The sequence below is a fragment of the Mauremys reevesii genome, linkage group 10, assembly GCF_016161935.1.
Source record: "Mauremys reevesii isolate NIE-2019 linkage group 10, ASM1616193v1, whole genome shotgun sequence".
In the NCBI taxonomy this organism is placed as follows: Eukaryota; Metazoa; Chordata; order Testudines; family Geoemydidae; genus Mauremys; species Mauremys reevesii.
Genome location: NC_052632.1, coordinates 19,888,022 through 19,905,531, shown reverse-complemented (window position 1 = coordinate 19,905,531; position 17,510 = coordinate 19,888,022). Strand labels below are relative to the sequence as shown.

The 17,510-nt window shown below is 40.8% G+C and overlaps 1 protein-coding gene across 9 annotated transcripts in view; it reads right to left on the bottom strand.

Moving 5' to 3' along the window:
- Nucleotides 1-17,510, bottom strand: part of FBN1 (fibrillin 1) — a 227,738-nt gene that overhangs the window by 110,679 nt on the left and 99,549 nt on the right. For all 9 annotated transcript variants that reach the window (XM_039490873.1, XM_039490872.1, XM_039490876.1 and 6 more), the window contains 5 exons: nucleotides 15,907-16,032; nucleotides 11,596-11,754; nucleotides 7,964-8,140; nucleotides 5,769-5,909; nucleotides 4,795-4,914 (listed from right to left, as the gene is read on the bottom strand). In XM_039490873.1, the coding sequence (XP_039346807.1) occupies nucleotides 4,795-4,914; nucleotides 5,769-5,909; nucleotides 7,964-8,140; nucleotides 11,596-11,754; nucleotides 15,907-16,032 (723 nt within the window). The remainder of the gene's footprint in view (nucleotides 1-4,794; nucleotides 4,915-5,768; nucleotides 5,910-7,963; nucleotides 8,141-11,595; nucleotides 11,755-15,906; nucleotides 16,033-17,510) is intronic.

Here is a 17,510-nt window from a genome sequence, read left to right as displayed (position 1 = left end):
TATGAAGTAGGAATATAGTGGGAACTTTTGAGACTTACCCACCCCCAAAATATGTTTTCTGATCATTTTTATATTTAAAACATCAGATCCTCATTTCCCTCTCTCTGCTGGAGGCCCTTGGCAAGATCTTGGAGGACCTGCCTAGTGATACCACACAAGGCTGGCAACTCTCCCTCTCTCCCAAACGAGGGGGAGGAGATGCTGAGACAGACTGTCTAGACATTTTTTAGATTGCTCAGTGTTCTTCATCAAGGGCTGGATCATGTCCCAGAGATTCTTGCACTCAGGGGACTCTGTGCACAAAGATCTCAACCAGCTCGTGCAGATGCCTACTCCACTACCCAGTCAGTCTCCATTTCCCCAGACATACTGCAGATGCCCCATAACAGGTGTTCAGGACCAAAAGGGCTCTGCTAGGGGTTGGGGATGAGCAGAGAACAGATTGCACTCCAGACTCATGTCCCTTCCTAACTATGTTGGTATCTGAGGCAGAATTAATGGCACTTGAAATCCACAATTCCCTTCCATGGCAACCTATGTTCACCAAGCACCTGTAGAGGGAACCCAGTCTACGGTTGGGCTGCCAGGGAATGGCGGTACCAGCAGAGGCAAGAATCATCACATGGACAGTTTCTGCCTCAGCAGATCCCATTCCCCATAATTCCTTGGGAAGCCTCCTCTTAGAGTGTCAGGAAATGAGGCAAGTGGGATTTTCCTGCCCCTTGGGCCACTTCCTTCAACCTCCTGGTACAAAGTTGAGTGTTGGGCTTGGTCTCAGATAATTATAATGGCAGTTCTTAAGGATCTTGACTTTTATTTACCTGCTGCTATCTGACTCGTGGTGAAGAAAATAATCTTTGCAGTTTTGTTGTTCCCTATAAGCAAATGGCAGGCAGTAGACCCAACGCTATGTTTTGTTCCACTTGTAGTTTTTAATTATATAACTTTATATTTAATCAAATAACTGTTGATTTTTCTTTTCAGAACTATTAGCAACCACAAAGCTGCCTTTCACCTGAAGGAGCCGTGCATGTTCTTTAACGTCTACCCTTTCCATGCATGACCCATCTCCTCTTGCTCTTTGAAAGGTTATAGCATAACAACATCATGAAGCTAGAAAACCAGTTTGTGGCTCTCTGACTCCCAGATACACATGCCTCTTATGGTTAATCCTGGTAACATTTCTTATAGTTTTTCAATGCTATTTTACTTGCCTCCTTATGTCACTGAATTAAGTTCTCTAGGTTTTAATCACTAATCACAGAGTTGTCAACTTTATTCAGGAAAATCTCTTTACTGGGCCCTAGTTTGAGATCCTCATTGATTTTTTACTCAGCGTTTACTCAGTCAAACTCCCACTGAAGTTCTTGGGAATGTGACTGAGTAATAGTTGAGTAAGTACTGTGGGATCTGGCATGCTATGTTTAATGATTACATCAGTGGGACTCGGTCATAATTTAGGGCAATTGCACCTGTGTCCCAAATCTTTGGTCCCACAAGGGCACCCACTCTAGGCTTCAGGTTCCCCTGGCTGTCCCCTCTTCTGAGTGGAGACATCCACCTCACTCCCTTCTTACCAGGGTAGTTCCAGGCCACACAGCCCCTGACAATACTGTCATATCCAAGCCAGCAACTCTACCTAAGCAAGCTTGCTTACTTTCTCTTTGGAGACGAAGAATAGACTAATTGTCCACCATTATAAGCATAGCACTTCCTATGCACGCCTATTGTATTCTTATGGTAAAAAAACTACAGAGAAAACAGAATAATCTATATGCATGCTAATAAGCCTACCAGAGATCACCCCAGCCCTAAAATGGGCTCTAGCAGAAGAAGTCCTTCAAATCCCACCAAGGGGTTTCCTGTGGTTTCAAGTTCATCACAGCCTCAGCTCAGAACAAGCACGCAGTCTTATGGGGCCCTCCATAGGCCCAGTCCTCCTAAGGATTGGGACCCTCTGTGGACCAGGGTCCTGTCCATTTGCTGGATCAGGAAAAAGGCCTGGAGCCTGTTTAAAACCAGGCTATTTAATCAAAAAATCCTTTCTTTGTGTGTTGGTCCCTGGAGAATCCAGTTTGAATTAGATGCAAACCTCTCCAAAGGGCTGATACCCTGAGGAATTACATTAGCACATCTTAAGTTACATAAAATCACACAACAAACAAACAATTGCATGTTTAATACAATGTACCCGAAGTCACTGAATCTAATTCAATCATATTTATCTTTATTCCATAAGGTTTGGGCAGGATATTATCGTATCTGTCACAAATTCATTCCATGGTACCTCAGAACCAGGAATCTATAAATGTCCTATAATTACTTAGGACTTTTCAGAAAAGGGTGCACCTGCAAAAGCGTACATGCAACTGTACAAACTCACATTTGTAGGTGCAACAGAAATGCTTGTACAGGCAGAACAGGCAGTTGCACGTGCAGTTGTCCGCTGCAAGTGTAAATGCTGTTTTTTCAGACACAAAAGGAGCATGCACATTTTGGCAAACACACTTTTGAATAACTGTTCCTTAAAGTCCTTCGTATAGAAGTGGTCCTGCCTGTTTTAGCATATTTTAAAACTGCAGCTAGACAAGCAGAGCTGTGATGAATTGCAAAGGGCCTATTAAGTAACCACACACTAACTGCAATGGCCACCAGGCTTTAGACATTTATGTGTTTAATGATTCACAGCCAATCAAATTAGAGCAGTGTAACAAACATGACTCATGACTAAACTCATCCCCTGAAGTCCAACTTCACCATTGCTTCACTAACAGATTGACCGAGCGACATAATGTGATTCTCTCACACTATTGGCATGGCTTTTTGGCAGACACTTAGGTCAGATATTCCTATAAGTGCACATCACTGGCACTTTTTCTGCATGCCCGACTGTTCTACAGACAGCTGTTTGTACTGCTACTGTCCTTCTGAGTCAGAAAGGAAAATCCCACACCAGTGCCGGTGGCTTTCTTTTCAAGCTTTTTGGCAATGAGGCATGTGGTCATGAGCCTCTCGTCCCCTCACTGCTAGGGCTGCTTGCAGATGTTTTCTCTGGGCTTTGTTTTTTAATTCTTTTCTTCCGTCTCTGATCCCCTAATCCCACTGAGATTTCTGAACTTTGCTTTCTTTTGAGTGTCCGATAATATATCTTTAACCAAGCATAAGAGCGCTGACTTAGTTCTTCTTGAGGCTCCTATGTGTAATCGTGTTAAGAGTATCCAATTCTGACCTCATTAGGTGCTAAGGTTCACCCATGCCGTATATAATAAATTGCTGGTTTAGGCACCACTGCTTTTGGTGATTATCTTCACTTCTTCATTTGGTCTTTCCTATTGCAGAATGTAGAGTACCCTAAGAACTGGTCTACACTGAAAAGTGATATTGGCACAGATACATCTTTTCAGAGGCATGAAAAATCCACACCCCTGAGAGACATAGTTAAGCTGAGCTAGCCCCCCAGTATAGACAGTCCTTGGGTACAGGAGCTGTAGGAAGAATTCTTTCATTGACCTAGCTACTGCCTCTTGGGGAGGTGGACAACCTACAGTGGTGGGAGAACCCATCCCGTCGCTCTGTTAAGTGTCTACATTGAAGCGCTACAGTGGCATATTTGCATCTGTGCCATTGTACCGTTTTTAGTTTAGACAAAGCCTACCTCCCAGATTTTCATCAGCAACTGATCTTTGCTTAGCCATGTACGGGGTTAAGAGACAGGAGAATGGACACCCAAATCCTGGCCTCCCAGAAAGGTACACAATAGTTCACCCTAAAAACAGTCACTGCAGCCTTACGTTCTGTAATGACTGCTCACAATCCCCTTCTGGGTTTAATTATTGAGTCCCTTCGTACTCTTGGAAGTCTGATCCTAATGTAGTACCAAAGGGGCTGGAAGGTGGCAAGGATCCCATCCAGTCACTTTTTGGAGTAGAACTGCACTTTACGTGAATTCACTTGTGTCTCCTTGTAATGTCATTCAACATGGTCACTAAATGTATTCTATTGGTTTGTTGAAGAAACAGTTCACAGGATTCTTGTGAAAACGAAGTTGATGAGGCAGATTCTTATCCCAGGTAATAATTTTAAATTAATATAAAGAAAAAAAGTCTTCCACTTCATGAGGACTTTTCAGTAGGCATTAAAAGCTACTCATTGAAGGCTGGGGAGAATTTGAGACCTTCCCATTTATTTTATTTTTATTTGTTTGTTTCAGTCATCTCCATTACCGCACTCAAGTTCAGAGTGGGTGCATGGCTAGAGAATCCTCTTCTCTGTACAGAGAGGGAAATATGATGAGGGCAAACCTGGGTCTTTGAGCATTCAAACTCACCCTATTTTATTTGCAAGGCTCTCTTCCTCTAATATATCCCAAATATGCCCTCACAGAGTAGTCAAATGCTCTCTCAGTAGAAGTGTCTCATTATCAGTTAACTAGCAAGGGAACAGATCCACCTTTAAAGGCAAATTCACATCCCAGCACTGACCAGGAATGTCTGAGAGTGGTGAAAAATGAATCTTGCATCTCAGGGGTAGTGCTGCCAGATAGATTCCTCCCAAGCCCAAATGTCTTTCCATAGTCCTAGCCTCCTCTAAGCGTTAGTACTTTGCGCTACCAACTCAACCATCAGGTAAGTTTGGGTCAGCCTTTTTGAAAGAATATTTTTTACTCAAGTATTTAATTTATTTTTAAAAGTTCTTATTAAATGCATATGTTTAACTTTGCTTAAGAACAACAAATATTTTCCCTCCTTAGTGTGTATACAGGAGTACATCTAGGTATATAATATTGTACTTCACCTCGACACTCTGTCCTAGTTAGTGTGCTCTGAAATCCAGCACGACACTGGCATATGTAGGATCCTTGGTTATTTATACAGTCTCCACTAATACAAGGATTCTTCTCACACTCATCAACATCTGTAAAATACAGACAGTATATTTTTAGTAAGACATTGCTTGGCAGGTATTCAGGCCTGAGGGCTAATTTATTAGTTTATTTTACATAAGCAACATAATTTTTTTTATAAACTCTATTATGTAATACTCAAACATTAGGAATATTTTTTCTCATCAATGTAATTCTGTTATGTAGCATTTCATATTCAAAAGTTCTAGGCAGGTACTGGATACTAAGTCAAACAATATTTCCCAGATACATGTTATAGCTTCAAATAAACTGAGCAAGTCTCAATGTAAATTTCTGGATTTACATTTTAAAATTATTTGGACTAACCTCTAGCAACCTGATTTAGAACGTGCAATTCTATTCATAGACAAATGCAAAAGGACTCATGTAAACACACTGTTATATATGTGGTTATTAGCAGCAGATCTATGCAATCTATACTTTCTGACCCTATTTTTATAAATGTTACTTTAATCTGTGATTGTAACTTGCATATTTAAGCTGCAGGCAACTCTTTAAACTGATTACGTTTTAACCACAATCAACCACATTATATTTCTAAAAAAAGAAAAAAAGTGCTTAATTTTGCACACTTAGAATAATTAGAACTTAATTTATCACAAAGTTTATTTGTTTTTACATGCAATACACTAGAGGTAAAACTATTATAAAATATGCGTTTACATCTGAAATCAAATTAAGTGTTACAGCCATTATAAACACAGAGCCTGCTTTTGTTTTTTGTTTGTTTGTTTGTTTTGTTTTAATAAGAAATGAATGAAGGCCTTTATATCATATGGGACAGGAAAACAGTTTAATACAATTATCACTGTCTCATTTACAGAGCATAAGGAAAATCCCATACCAATGCATTCCCCTCTGACATCCAGCTGGAATCCTTTGTTGCACTCGCAGCGGTAGCTCCCAGGAGTTGGAATACAACGCCCATTAAGACAGAGATGTCTGAATAGCTGGCAATAGTCAGTGAAATTAACTGGCAAGACCACTGAAACGAAAGAGTTACAAAAGTAGATTAATAGGTTATAATAATGATTTTCTGTAATACATAACTCATACTGTGTTCCCCATTAAAAGTTAACATTTACCTTCCCATCACCACACAGATTAGAGAAGAACTTGAACAACACTAAGTGCGGGAAAGCAGCGCTATGGCCCAGGCATTCTCTTTGAGAATGGCTGGTAAATGTTGACTTTCTGATGGTGACATCTATGACACAACATTTAGGGCTAACCCCATACATACATACATACACAGATGCATAAGGAGTAAAGTAGGTATGTGGTATTATATAGGGATTATAAAAAGTCAGCATTAGCCAACAGCTGCAACACAATAGCACAGTACCTCAAATATCTCCATTTTTATAGCTAGGAATTGGACAGAAACTCAGAAGATTACTGTGGTAACTATGTGGTATCAGTTGGCAAGTGCTTACTGTGGGCTGCATTGGCATTTTGAAAATGAGCCTGAGTAAGAGACAGGATAGGGAATAAACTGACGCTCTGAAAGTCCGAGTTCTTTTTCCTGCTTCCTCCTTGCACCAGACACACCTAAACCTTCCCCATGCCTGTTCCTTGGCACTGTTTACCTCTCTCTTCACACTGGCTCATTTGCACAGGCCAGTGCACTGGATGAGTACGTGAGGCATGGTGAATTGGAGCTTTGGTTCCACCTTCTCCCCACACCTGTCTGCCCAATCCCCACTCACCTAAGGAACAGCGGAAGTAGCTGCCTGGCAGCAGCAGCTTCTCTCCCCCATGCAAATGGGAGAGAGAGCAATTTCCTGCCCTATCCTTGGGAGACCTTACTGCATTCAATTTAAGTATCTTTGGGGTTCATTGTATCAATGTACTACCACGGGCTGGGGTTTTGCGAAACCTCTCAAGGGGGGGCGGGGAGAGGATGTGACAGATGTGAGACCTAGAGATTCAATGAACTATATTGAACAATGTGCCTGACAAGAATGGACATTTGGAACAAAACGTGTTAAGTGGTTTTCCTGGTGAATATCTAGAGGAAGGTGAATGCTAATTCCCTACCTCCAGTTAAGCAAAATCCCAGCCTGGGGAGTGGTCCATTGTCTGCTGATCACCTGCTGGATGAGGCCAAGATCAAAGTCTCAAGCTGTATAAAGGAAGGACTAAACTATTCGTGGCTGTTCTGGTTCTGAACGTGAGATGGTTATGAACTTGTAACCACAGGGAAATCCCAGTTGTGGGTTTTGAGGGACCGACACCTACCAGAGCACGGAGGTTGGAATCAGGGTGACCTGTAGTAAGCTTTATAGCATGTGTGCGGGTTCTTCTACTGTTTTTAATATGTTTTCTCTCTAATGCTTTCAGTCTTAAGAATAAATATACTTGCTTATAAAGAGCTGGGTGCTAACTTATAGCTGGGCAATTACACTGTTCATAACTTCTGGAGAGAAAGTAAAAAGCAAATGCTGGCTTGCTAGGCAGTCTGGCTTGCTGGGGATATCACAGTGTAGACAGGGAACTGTGTAGCCTGGAAAAAACCCTGGTCAGGAGGGAGAGAGATGCAGGTCTCTGCCCAAGAGAGGTGATGGCTGAGGAGCCAGGATCCTAAAGTGGGTGCCAGGCCACAGAGGGGGAATACACGTGCTGCTGCCTTGCACTGTGACAGCAAGGACTTGCAAAATGAGTAGCCTGCACAGCGGAGTGAGGGAGCTCATTATACTCCTTACTCCCCTGCGCAGACATGCAGTTGGGCTCAAGACTGAGTCTTAAAAATGACAACCAGCACAGCACACAGGCGACAGCAAATATAACGTAGAAGTAAAGATGGTACCTAATTAAGAGGGGATAATGTTACAGAGAATGCAAGTTACCACAAGGGGCCTGGTTACAGGGAAAACAGGATATGGTTACTCTGAAACCCAGTCAATGCACATGCAACCACCCAAAGCAAGCACAAGACAGCAGCAATCGGAGTGTGCACACTGCTCCTGAGAGATTCACATTTTTAACGTCATAAAGACCCAGTATCCTGCAGGGAAAGGGCTAATATTTAATTCTTACCAGGACCGCGGGATGGAAGTGGTGGAAAAACAATGTCTGGCCGAGATGGTATGCCAGGAATCAGAGGAGGATATCTATCATGAGGATATCCATCAGGAACAAGGATTGGAGGATGGACTGGAGGAAGAGGTCTCCCAGGCGTTAGGTCAGCAACTACACATAATTTGCGATATTCCTCTGAAACATGAATACACAGCACTTCAATCTGGTGACAGTACACATGAAATACCCTCCTGGAAAATGGAGACCAAGTGAACTTATTTCGTAACAGAGGACCTCATTCTGTGAATCATCCTTCCAGTGCAAAGTAGAATTCAGTACACAGTTCATCAGAACACTGCCACGAGGGGGGCATCAGGGAACCAATCTTATTCTATTTACTTAGTCCCTTTCAAGCAAAACCTCTGCCGAACTCAATGGGCATAAGAACTTTTGGACCGGGTCCCAAATTAACTACCATCCTGAAGTCCTTAAAATTTTGGCCTGTCCTGCAGACTGACTTCCACAGAAAAACACTGAGTTTCTGTGAAAAGAAAAAGAAAAACCTTTCTTGTATGTCAAGTGACATTTTAAGGCTCCGGGGTTGTATTTTTGTCTCTCATTAGCATCTCAAGTTGTAAATCCCTTTATTAGCCCAGAATAAGAAGAGTGAACTTGAAGGCTACATAATTTACATTAACAAAACCTATAATATGTAAAGTGATTTTACATATATTTTCAAGATATAATATACTGATACAACTGTTGATCACAAGGCCACATCTTCAACTGGCCTTTCAATCAAGTCCACAAAACATGTATATACAAATAGTCATTAGAGTGTGTGCAAATCTGAAGGCTTTTGGGGCAATAATGAAAGGGTTCAGTGAAAATGATTCTAAGATAAATTAATTCCTAAAAAAATAAAGTCGTACGTATGTACAAAACACTTAACATAGCAAATTACAACCTGTTCCTAAGGACACTGCCAGGAAAGTTAGACTGAATGCTTTAGTTTTTAATCCGACTGTCCAACAGCTTATATGCTGTTCAATACGTTAGAGCAGATTTGTTAAATATGATATTAACCTAAGATTCTCTTTTCCCCGTCATGATCCACTGCATTTGTTTTGCTACTCTTGGACAAGCAGGCGAGACTAGAGAGATTGTTAGTATTGGATCACAGTATTTTTTAAATTTATCACAGTTAGCAGGAATCTAGTTATGTGAGAATACCGATGATAGAAAAGCTCTATGCAAGTAATTACACCAGTTTCTGAGAGAGGAAATACTGTATGTTAAAAGTCTGGTGGTTTATCAGCAAAGTAGCTGAGTGTAACACATTACTGGAGCAGCCCCTCTCCACTAGAACAAATCACACCACCCCTGTTAGCACTCTACCCAATGGAGCCAAGAGACAATACCAGGAAGTGCTTAGGTGAGATGTGGACCTACTAGGCTGAACACTTTAGATACCAATTTAAAAGTATTTATAGTTTTAATGGTGAATTATTGCTGTGGTATGCAACAGAATACAGTGCAAGCCTTTTTTATTGGAACTCTAATCTCCATGTATAATTGCCAGCAATAAACAGCCTATTTTATAGTAACAGCTGCAAGAGGGTCTGCTGCCCACATTGAAAAAGCAACTGCCTGGTTATGCAACCAATGCTCTACTTTGTATTACATTAAATTTCCATATCCAAGTTGTAGAGACTTGGCCTCACCAATGTCATTCACTGACAGCCCTAAAATTCCTAGATTTGGGCTCACTCTTAGGACATATTTAGAAACCAGTGAGCTTGTAATACTATTCATGATAGTGCTGTGTGTGCCCATGTGTGTATCTAGCCTCTCTCACCAGAGGAGTTGAAAGCACTTTAGAAAGGAAATTATAACTTACTAATTCCATTTTAGGTTAGGTCTACATTACGGCTGCGTGTACAGTACAGACACTTCACGAGCCCCTGATATGTGTATAAATAGCCGTGTAGAAGGTGAGACACCGCTTAGGCGAGTAGAGACATGCTAGAATCTTAGGGCACGTACCCTGCATGGCTCTCTACACACGACATGCTACATGCTTCCCACATCCACATTGCTGGTTTTAGTGTCCTGAAGCCTCCCCCATGCCAGAGCCTTTCCTCACCACAGTGAAAGACTGACAGTGGGGAAAGGCTCTGGCATGGCAGAGGTAACGAGAAAAGGCTCCTGGAGAATTTCTCCTCTGCTTCCCCCCTGCCAGAGCCTTTCACTTCCATTGCAGCTACACACCGCAGCGTGGATGCTACCTATTTTTCACTGTGGCATTTAGCTACACTGTACCCCACACGCTGTTACTCTGTCTTGAAGGCCTTTTCTGGTAAGAGAAGCACAGAGAAGTTAAAAAACTTGCCCAAGGCAGCATGAGCTGTCAGACTTGGCACAGGTTTGGGAGTCGGGAAGTCGTAGGTTCTCAATTCTGCTCTGCCATTGACTTTCTATGTGGTCTTAGGCAAATCACTTTTCTGCCTCAGTTTCTTCAGCAGTTAAAAGGGAATAATCAGGAGTTGTGTAAGGGAAAGTGGGCAGGTGTTAAAAGCAGAGGGGAGCTCCCACTCTTCCCCCGTCTTGGGAAAAAGCACTTTCCTGCAGCTCCCCATCCTATTTTAACCTACTTTAGGCAGGGGACAATACTTGCTTAGTACTAGTCTAGAATTCTAGTCATTGTCTGTACACTGCTTCAAACATGTAAAGTACTATATGAATTTGAAATAGTATCATTCAAGTCACTCAATAAGACAGTGACAGAGCCAGGAAGAGAACCCAGGTTCTGGCCTTAGAACCCTGCTCTCGTCACTAGATCATGCTGCCTCACTCAACCGGTTAAAAATAGGGATTGTAAACGTTCCCCCATCCTGTGAACCAAACCTGCATTTTTTCATATTTACATTGCTTTGCAGAAAGAGACCAATCCACCTCCTCTCTAGCCTCCTCCCTCTCCCTAGCTCCTGATCTAGTGTGAGCTCCCTCCCTGTAATCTTCCTCAAGTCTCTTGCATGCTTCTTTCCTGTGACTTTCCAGTAGGCCTTCAGTCCACCTTCTCTCCTAAACACCCTTCAACAGACCCATCCTCTGGTCCTTTCCACTTGGTTTCACAGTCCACTTGTGTTACTACTCTGCTGGGCCCTAGCCAGCTCTGAGTCCATATGTCATGTTCTCTGGGACACTCAATGCAATGTAGGGCAAATAACTGCAGAGCGCATGAATTCAGTGACCGTCAGGACCAGCGGTGAGGAATCACATGATTTAAATGAAAGGACCCTCAGTGGTTGCAGGCCTTCAGAGAAAAGGGGCCAATCAGAAGATTGAGAGACAGGACAAAGGGAGATAAAGACTACCGGAAGGTCATGGTGAGAGGAGAGGTGGGAAGGAACTAGAGCCTACTACAGGATTGCGGTGGGAGTAGCCTGTGCCTATTGGCAGGGTTTTTGAGAAGGATGCCTAAAATTTAGGTTAAGGCTGAACATCCAGGCCTTTAGAGATTGCTCATCACTAGCCATAATCCTTTTCATAAGATTCATAAGTCTACACTGCAAACATTACTCACAAAACAGGATAACGGAATGGGAAAGTGCTAAACCATTACTGTAAGAATGCAAAATGATCCATACCAGTAGCTCGGATTGGGCACATTTCAGGGGCACTCGTTGCCCCAGGAGACCAGCATCGTCCGGTGTCACAGCAGCATTGCATTTTAGTTAAAACCTGTGGGAGCTGATTGCCGCAACGGCCATTGGTCAGAGAAGAGAAACAGTATCCAGGACGTACATCTAACAGGAGGAAAAAAATGCACATGGAAAGATCAGCCCGATAAAAAGTGCATCTTTCATTTACAAATCCAATGTCTATTGCTCCTAATGCTGCCTTGACAGCAAATGTATTGGTTTGCTTGGTTGAGTAGGATTGATTCAGTATCAGTAATATTAATTTTAAAAAGTTGAGAACAAAACAAGAAATTGGGTGAGATTTGGTAGGTTGGGGGTTTTAAAAACTCAAAACCCAGCACAATTTTCTCAAGTGTTGCCAACTCTCAGGATTTATATTGTAAGTCTCAATAAGTTTAGAGTTTTCTTTAAAGGTCCTGAAGTGAGGTGATGTGAAAATCTCAGCTTTCATTTTAAAAAACTCTAATTATCTAGCCTTAATGGTTGCAGAGTAAAGCTTGAAAATGTGAACAAGAAGGACTCAAAATCCCGCAAGCAAATAAAAAGAACCCCCAAAGGGATTCTTCTCAAAATCTCATGATTTTAAGCCAACCTCGTGATATTTGGGGCCTGGCTTAAGTTTTTTCTGAATGAGGATGGCAATACAGAGAGGTTCCCAAACCTTTTGTGTCAGCTTGGACCCACTTGTGAGTCATCACACCACTGGCAGATTTATGGTTTCACTTCAAAACCAGGTGGAGTGCCATGATTTTTTATGAGACTTTGCTGTGAGTTCTTAGACTCATTGAAACCTGAAAGCTAAAGTGCAATTCAGAGGTGCAAACCCTACAGGAAGTAAAACCAAAGAAAACGTGATGTGAAAAAAACCTCTTCAACTAGGAGTCCCACGTTGTAATAAAATAATAAATGTATAACAGTGTGGGAGAGGAGAAAAAGGAGAAAGAAGAAAAAGTTTATTCAATATTTAATGTTTCAGCACCTTCACAGAAAAGCCCTATAGTGCTATAATTGTCAACATTATTACAACCAGCATCAAATCATTATTGTTTCAGCTTTAATTTAAAGGTTGTGGATGTACATTAACAAACAAACTATAGTTCTCACGGCCACACATTAATTTATTTTTCATTAATTCTGGCTTTTGAAGCTGAAGTGAATGATGACTGAAATTACATATAGATGGCAGAGCAAGAAATTACAATACAATTACAATAGGTGCCATCAAATTGTTCATGGAGACGTGTTCGCTTTATATCTAAAATGGGCTTGCATGTGTTCTACAAAGAACAGCTTATATCCAGATTTCACCTTCTCAGCTCTTGCGACATTTTACAAACATCTCCTATCTTAGGGGGGGAAAGAAAAACATCCAAACACCTTTTCAAAGTCTATGATACAATCTGCAGTTTTGAGTAATTCTTTCAGCGTGTCACATCATGTCAACGTAATTCAACTTAAAACAAGCTGTGGCATGATTTGATGTTGCACGATAAACCAGTAAGTTTTTAAAAGCAGAAGAATGTTCACTGTCAAAATGTAGGAGAAAAACATGGACGTAATCTTATATCAGCATGCAACAGTCCTTAAATAAAGTGTTTCGGTTATCGAGGCTGTGGCAGATTCTGCTGTCCAGCATCTCAGTTATCCAGAGTTTAGCAGATGAGATACTACAGTTTGTATAAAAATCCAAGGAAATTCCTTATTATTTTGAGGGAACTGATGATATTCAATGATCTGATGAGAGAGTCTGTAATGGTTTTGCCTTTCATTAGCTGGAGTCCTAAACAAAGATATTAGTGGTACTACAGATGATGGAGACAGTCAGCCATTGCTTCAAGTTTTAGAACGAATTCAATTCAAATCATAGAATCAGGAAAATTTGAGATAGAAAAGATTTATTAGATCATCTAGCCCATGGGTTCTCAATTTTTTTTTCCATCCACAACCCAAAAGTTGTCCCATGATCTACCATGTTAAAATGAATCTCGGACTGAGCCAATACAAATGAAACATCTATGTAATGTTCTCCATGCTACATTAATTTCTTTGTTAGGTTTCATTCTGACTGCAGAATTATGAGGCTGGGGGAAGTGTTGAAAGGATGACAGGGTGAGCATAGAAGTGGTTCTAATCCCTGCTCCTTAATCCAGGGCCCTTTATTTGTAGACCCAGAAGCCCCCTCCCCAGACCCGTTAGCTAACATTTATCTAACACTTTTTACTTGAGGACAGACATATTATAACTAAATAAAGACTAGATGTTCTGCCTGGCTCTAATGCAGATTTTGGCAATATCCTTGTTAATACTGCAAATGCACAGCTTGCAAATTAAGACATAAATCTAAACTATGTGCAGAAAATTAATAGTGCTTCACATTTAGCACATTTTTCCTTGAACGTGACGCCGAATGTTAATGATGGCTCATGGCCTGGCGTATCATTTACATTGCTTCTTGTCATCACTTCAATATCCAATTGTTAAACTAAACTATTTCAGCCTGGAAACAGAGGGAGGGAGGGTGGGAGCAGACAGTATGGTTGAAAATCTGAAGGAATCTAATGTGAGTGATGGCATCAGACAATCTTGCCTGCACAGTATCTATAGAACAGCAGAATCTGCACTACCCTAGTGAGTTAAATTCAAAATGTTATTAACTAGTATTATACTGAAGGGAAAATGCACATCTTATATCATCTCTATAGCAGTCTGCATTGCTTTGTGTAAACAAACATCTAATATATACAATATCTAGTGAGCAGCACAGTCCTTAAGGGGCTACTTGTCCAAAGCAAGAAAAGCAATGACCAGGTGCATTCTATCCCCTCTAAATACCACCTAACTACACAAACAAATACTGTGTCTGATAGTGGAAGAGATACTGTTAAAGGAAATGCATTTCTGAACATATACAAAAGTATAATGGCAACCTTCATAATGAATCATGTCCTAATGTCTTTCCAGATTTCTAGGGAAAAGCACTTTTTTGCTGGGAAAATTATTCTCCCTCTATACTTTCCTTTCAAGAGTTGTTTTTCTGCTCCGTCCTTTACCAACTGATCTCTTCCGAAAGGTGCTAATATGGGGAGACTGCCTTATTCCACCTGGTTTTCAGAGCCTTTTAGCATTTTAAATAAACCAGCCAAAACCATGGAAATTTAATTTTCATTTAATTTGAAAATGACTATGAAGCTCTGGGTTTCAGGACTGAATAGAGAACAACATACTAGCAATAAGTTTAAAGGAAAGAGAAGAAACAATGGTGCATCCTAAAATACCTGACCCAGTTGGAAACATATGGATCTTATTCTAGACTGGGGATATCAGTAGTCACCAGGGAGCAGGCAGACTAGCTCCTTCCCAGAAATAGTGTTACTTCAGTGCACTGTACTTTGGAGACCATGACACCAAAGTGTCAGTCAGTGAGTTATGGCAACCCCCGATACCTTGTCTGGAAGCACAGTAGCAACTTCAGAGATACTGCTTTGGAGCATTATGTGATGCAACATGACACAAAGACTGCTTTGGAGGGTTGTATCCATTCCATCACATTCAAAGTAAGACACAACAGCACCACCACACTATGAATGTCACAAAAATCACACTACTGCATGCACTTCAAAGATAGCAGCCACCAGCCAGTCTGATTCAAGTCATTACACATTATTTTCTTTAATGAAAAACATTTTGAATAAAACCTATAAAGCCTGTGACTGACAATGTTTCAAATTTCTATGTCTATGATTTTATTTCTTGGGTTTTTTTTTTTAAATAACCAGGCAGCGAAACACATGCTGCAACAAAGATTAATGTGGGAGAAGGGGGAAATAAAGGGAACCCTGTAAAACAAGTTCAGCTCATTTTAATGCAACACACTTTTTTAAAACAGCTTTATAGAGAAACCCTGAAGAAGAAGAAGAGGGAAAAGATCAGAAAAAAAGGAGAGAGGAAAAGGGATGACTACGGTAAATATTGTATAGCATTACCCATCTTTTTAGTTTAAAATATCAAATGATTTCAGAAAGGGAGTAGCCAAATGGACTTTGTGTTAAATTGCAAGAGTATCATTAGCTACAACAGCAAAAAGAAAGAAAACAGAAAACTAATCTTTGATGATGGCTGTAGGCACTTGCTCTCAAGAGGGATTTCAAGAGAGCTCCTATGGTTATTAAATATATTCTTGTACGATATTATCTACTTTTATGGATATATGCATGTCAATTGCATCTACTACTCCAAAACTTATGGTTTTATACTCACCTATACATCTTGTGCCATCAGGAGCTGTATAAAAACCAGGTGGACATTTGCAAAAGTAACTGCTAACAGTGTTAGAACACTCTCCTCCATCACAGATTCCAGGAATGGTGCTGCATTCATCAATATCTACAATAAAAAGAGAGATCTGATCAGCTTAATTATCAAGATTCCAGCATTAAAATATTTATCATTATTGTTATTTAAGATCAAATTCCTTTACTACAATGGAGTTATGCCAGCAAGGTTTATAATATGGCACCAATAGGTTGCCCTAAAATGGGAGCGGAGCCTTATTTTGTTAGGCATCAGATAAATAAATATGAAAAACAGTCTTAGCCATGAAATAATCTGAATCTAAGGAAATACCATATTTTCTAAATTCCAGAAGCACCAGAGAGTACACTTCACTGTTTAATAATGATGGGTGCAACCCTGAAACTTTGTTTAAAACTGTCGAGGGAACTTATTGAATGTAGGCAAAATGCAACATCCCACATTTAAATTTAGCTGGTGCACTGGAGTTAGCAGTCTAATTTTAAGAAAACTGCCATTGGATCTTTAATGACCACAAGTGGTCCAGAGCCCCATTTTATGTCTCATGGTAATTCCAGAACTACGGTATGCTACTAACACCATGCTTGGGCACTAGTTCAACTTTGACGCAAAGGGAAGCGTACCACTTACTGAATTACCAACACCACTCCCTACCATGCCTAGGTTTTTCTTGGAAGCCTCTCACTCAAGTATTGACCAGACAGATGTAATTTAACTAATAAGCTCCGTTAGCATTACAGCACAAGGCAGTCAATGAACATCAACCTTTCTGCTTCTTCCATCTTTAAATAACATTGCCCTAATGCTACCTGTACTACTCTTTACCAGCATACAATATTTGTCTGAAATAAAGGTTTTCATGTGCTATAGATTTCTAGACATAAACTGAAGTATATAGCACAAAACAGATGGCAGAAGGCAGATCACATCCATGATTGTCTTATATGTTGAAGAAAAGGATCATGCAATGGATGCAACCTGTAAGAGATATATTGCCCATATACAAACTCTTCAAGTGACAAACCATTTACAGGAAAATCTTCACTGTCAGCATAAAAAAAATGACAGCTCATGCCTCCGTATACCTGAGCATGCCTGCTGACACTGATGATAGAGTCTGTAATCCTGAAGGTTCTATTCCTTCCACAGCACAGTGCTTATGTGACCTGCAGTGGCATGTCAATATCAACCTATGCCAACATCAATTGTTCATCAATTGCTGGTGGTAATCAGCCTATAGTACTTTGTCATCCCTTTCTTTTTCAGTGGCTCTTCCCAATCTGCAGCTAGTACCACTTAGCTCTCTAGGGAGCTCAAGCACACAGGAATGGAAAGACAGACAACTTTTTCCATCATCTGCCATGTAAGTGCCTAAAATATGAACACGTAACTATCAGCAAACAGGAAGAAAGCGTTCTGGCAGCCATAAAGGCAGGCTGCATTCTGGAAGATGCTCTGGAAACCAACAACCACCTGTCTAAATGTCTGTAACATCACCATGCAGCCCTCAATGTGATGAGAATCCAATGGCACCAAAGGCCCAGATGAAT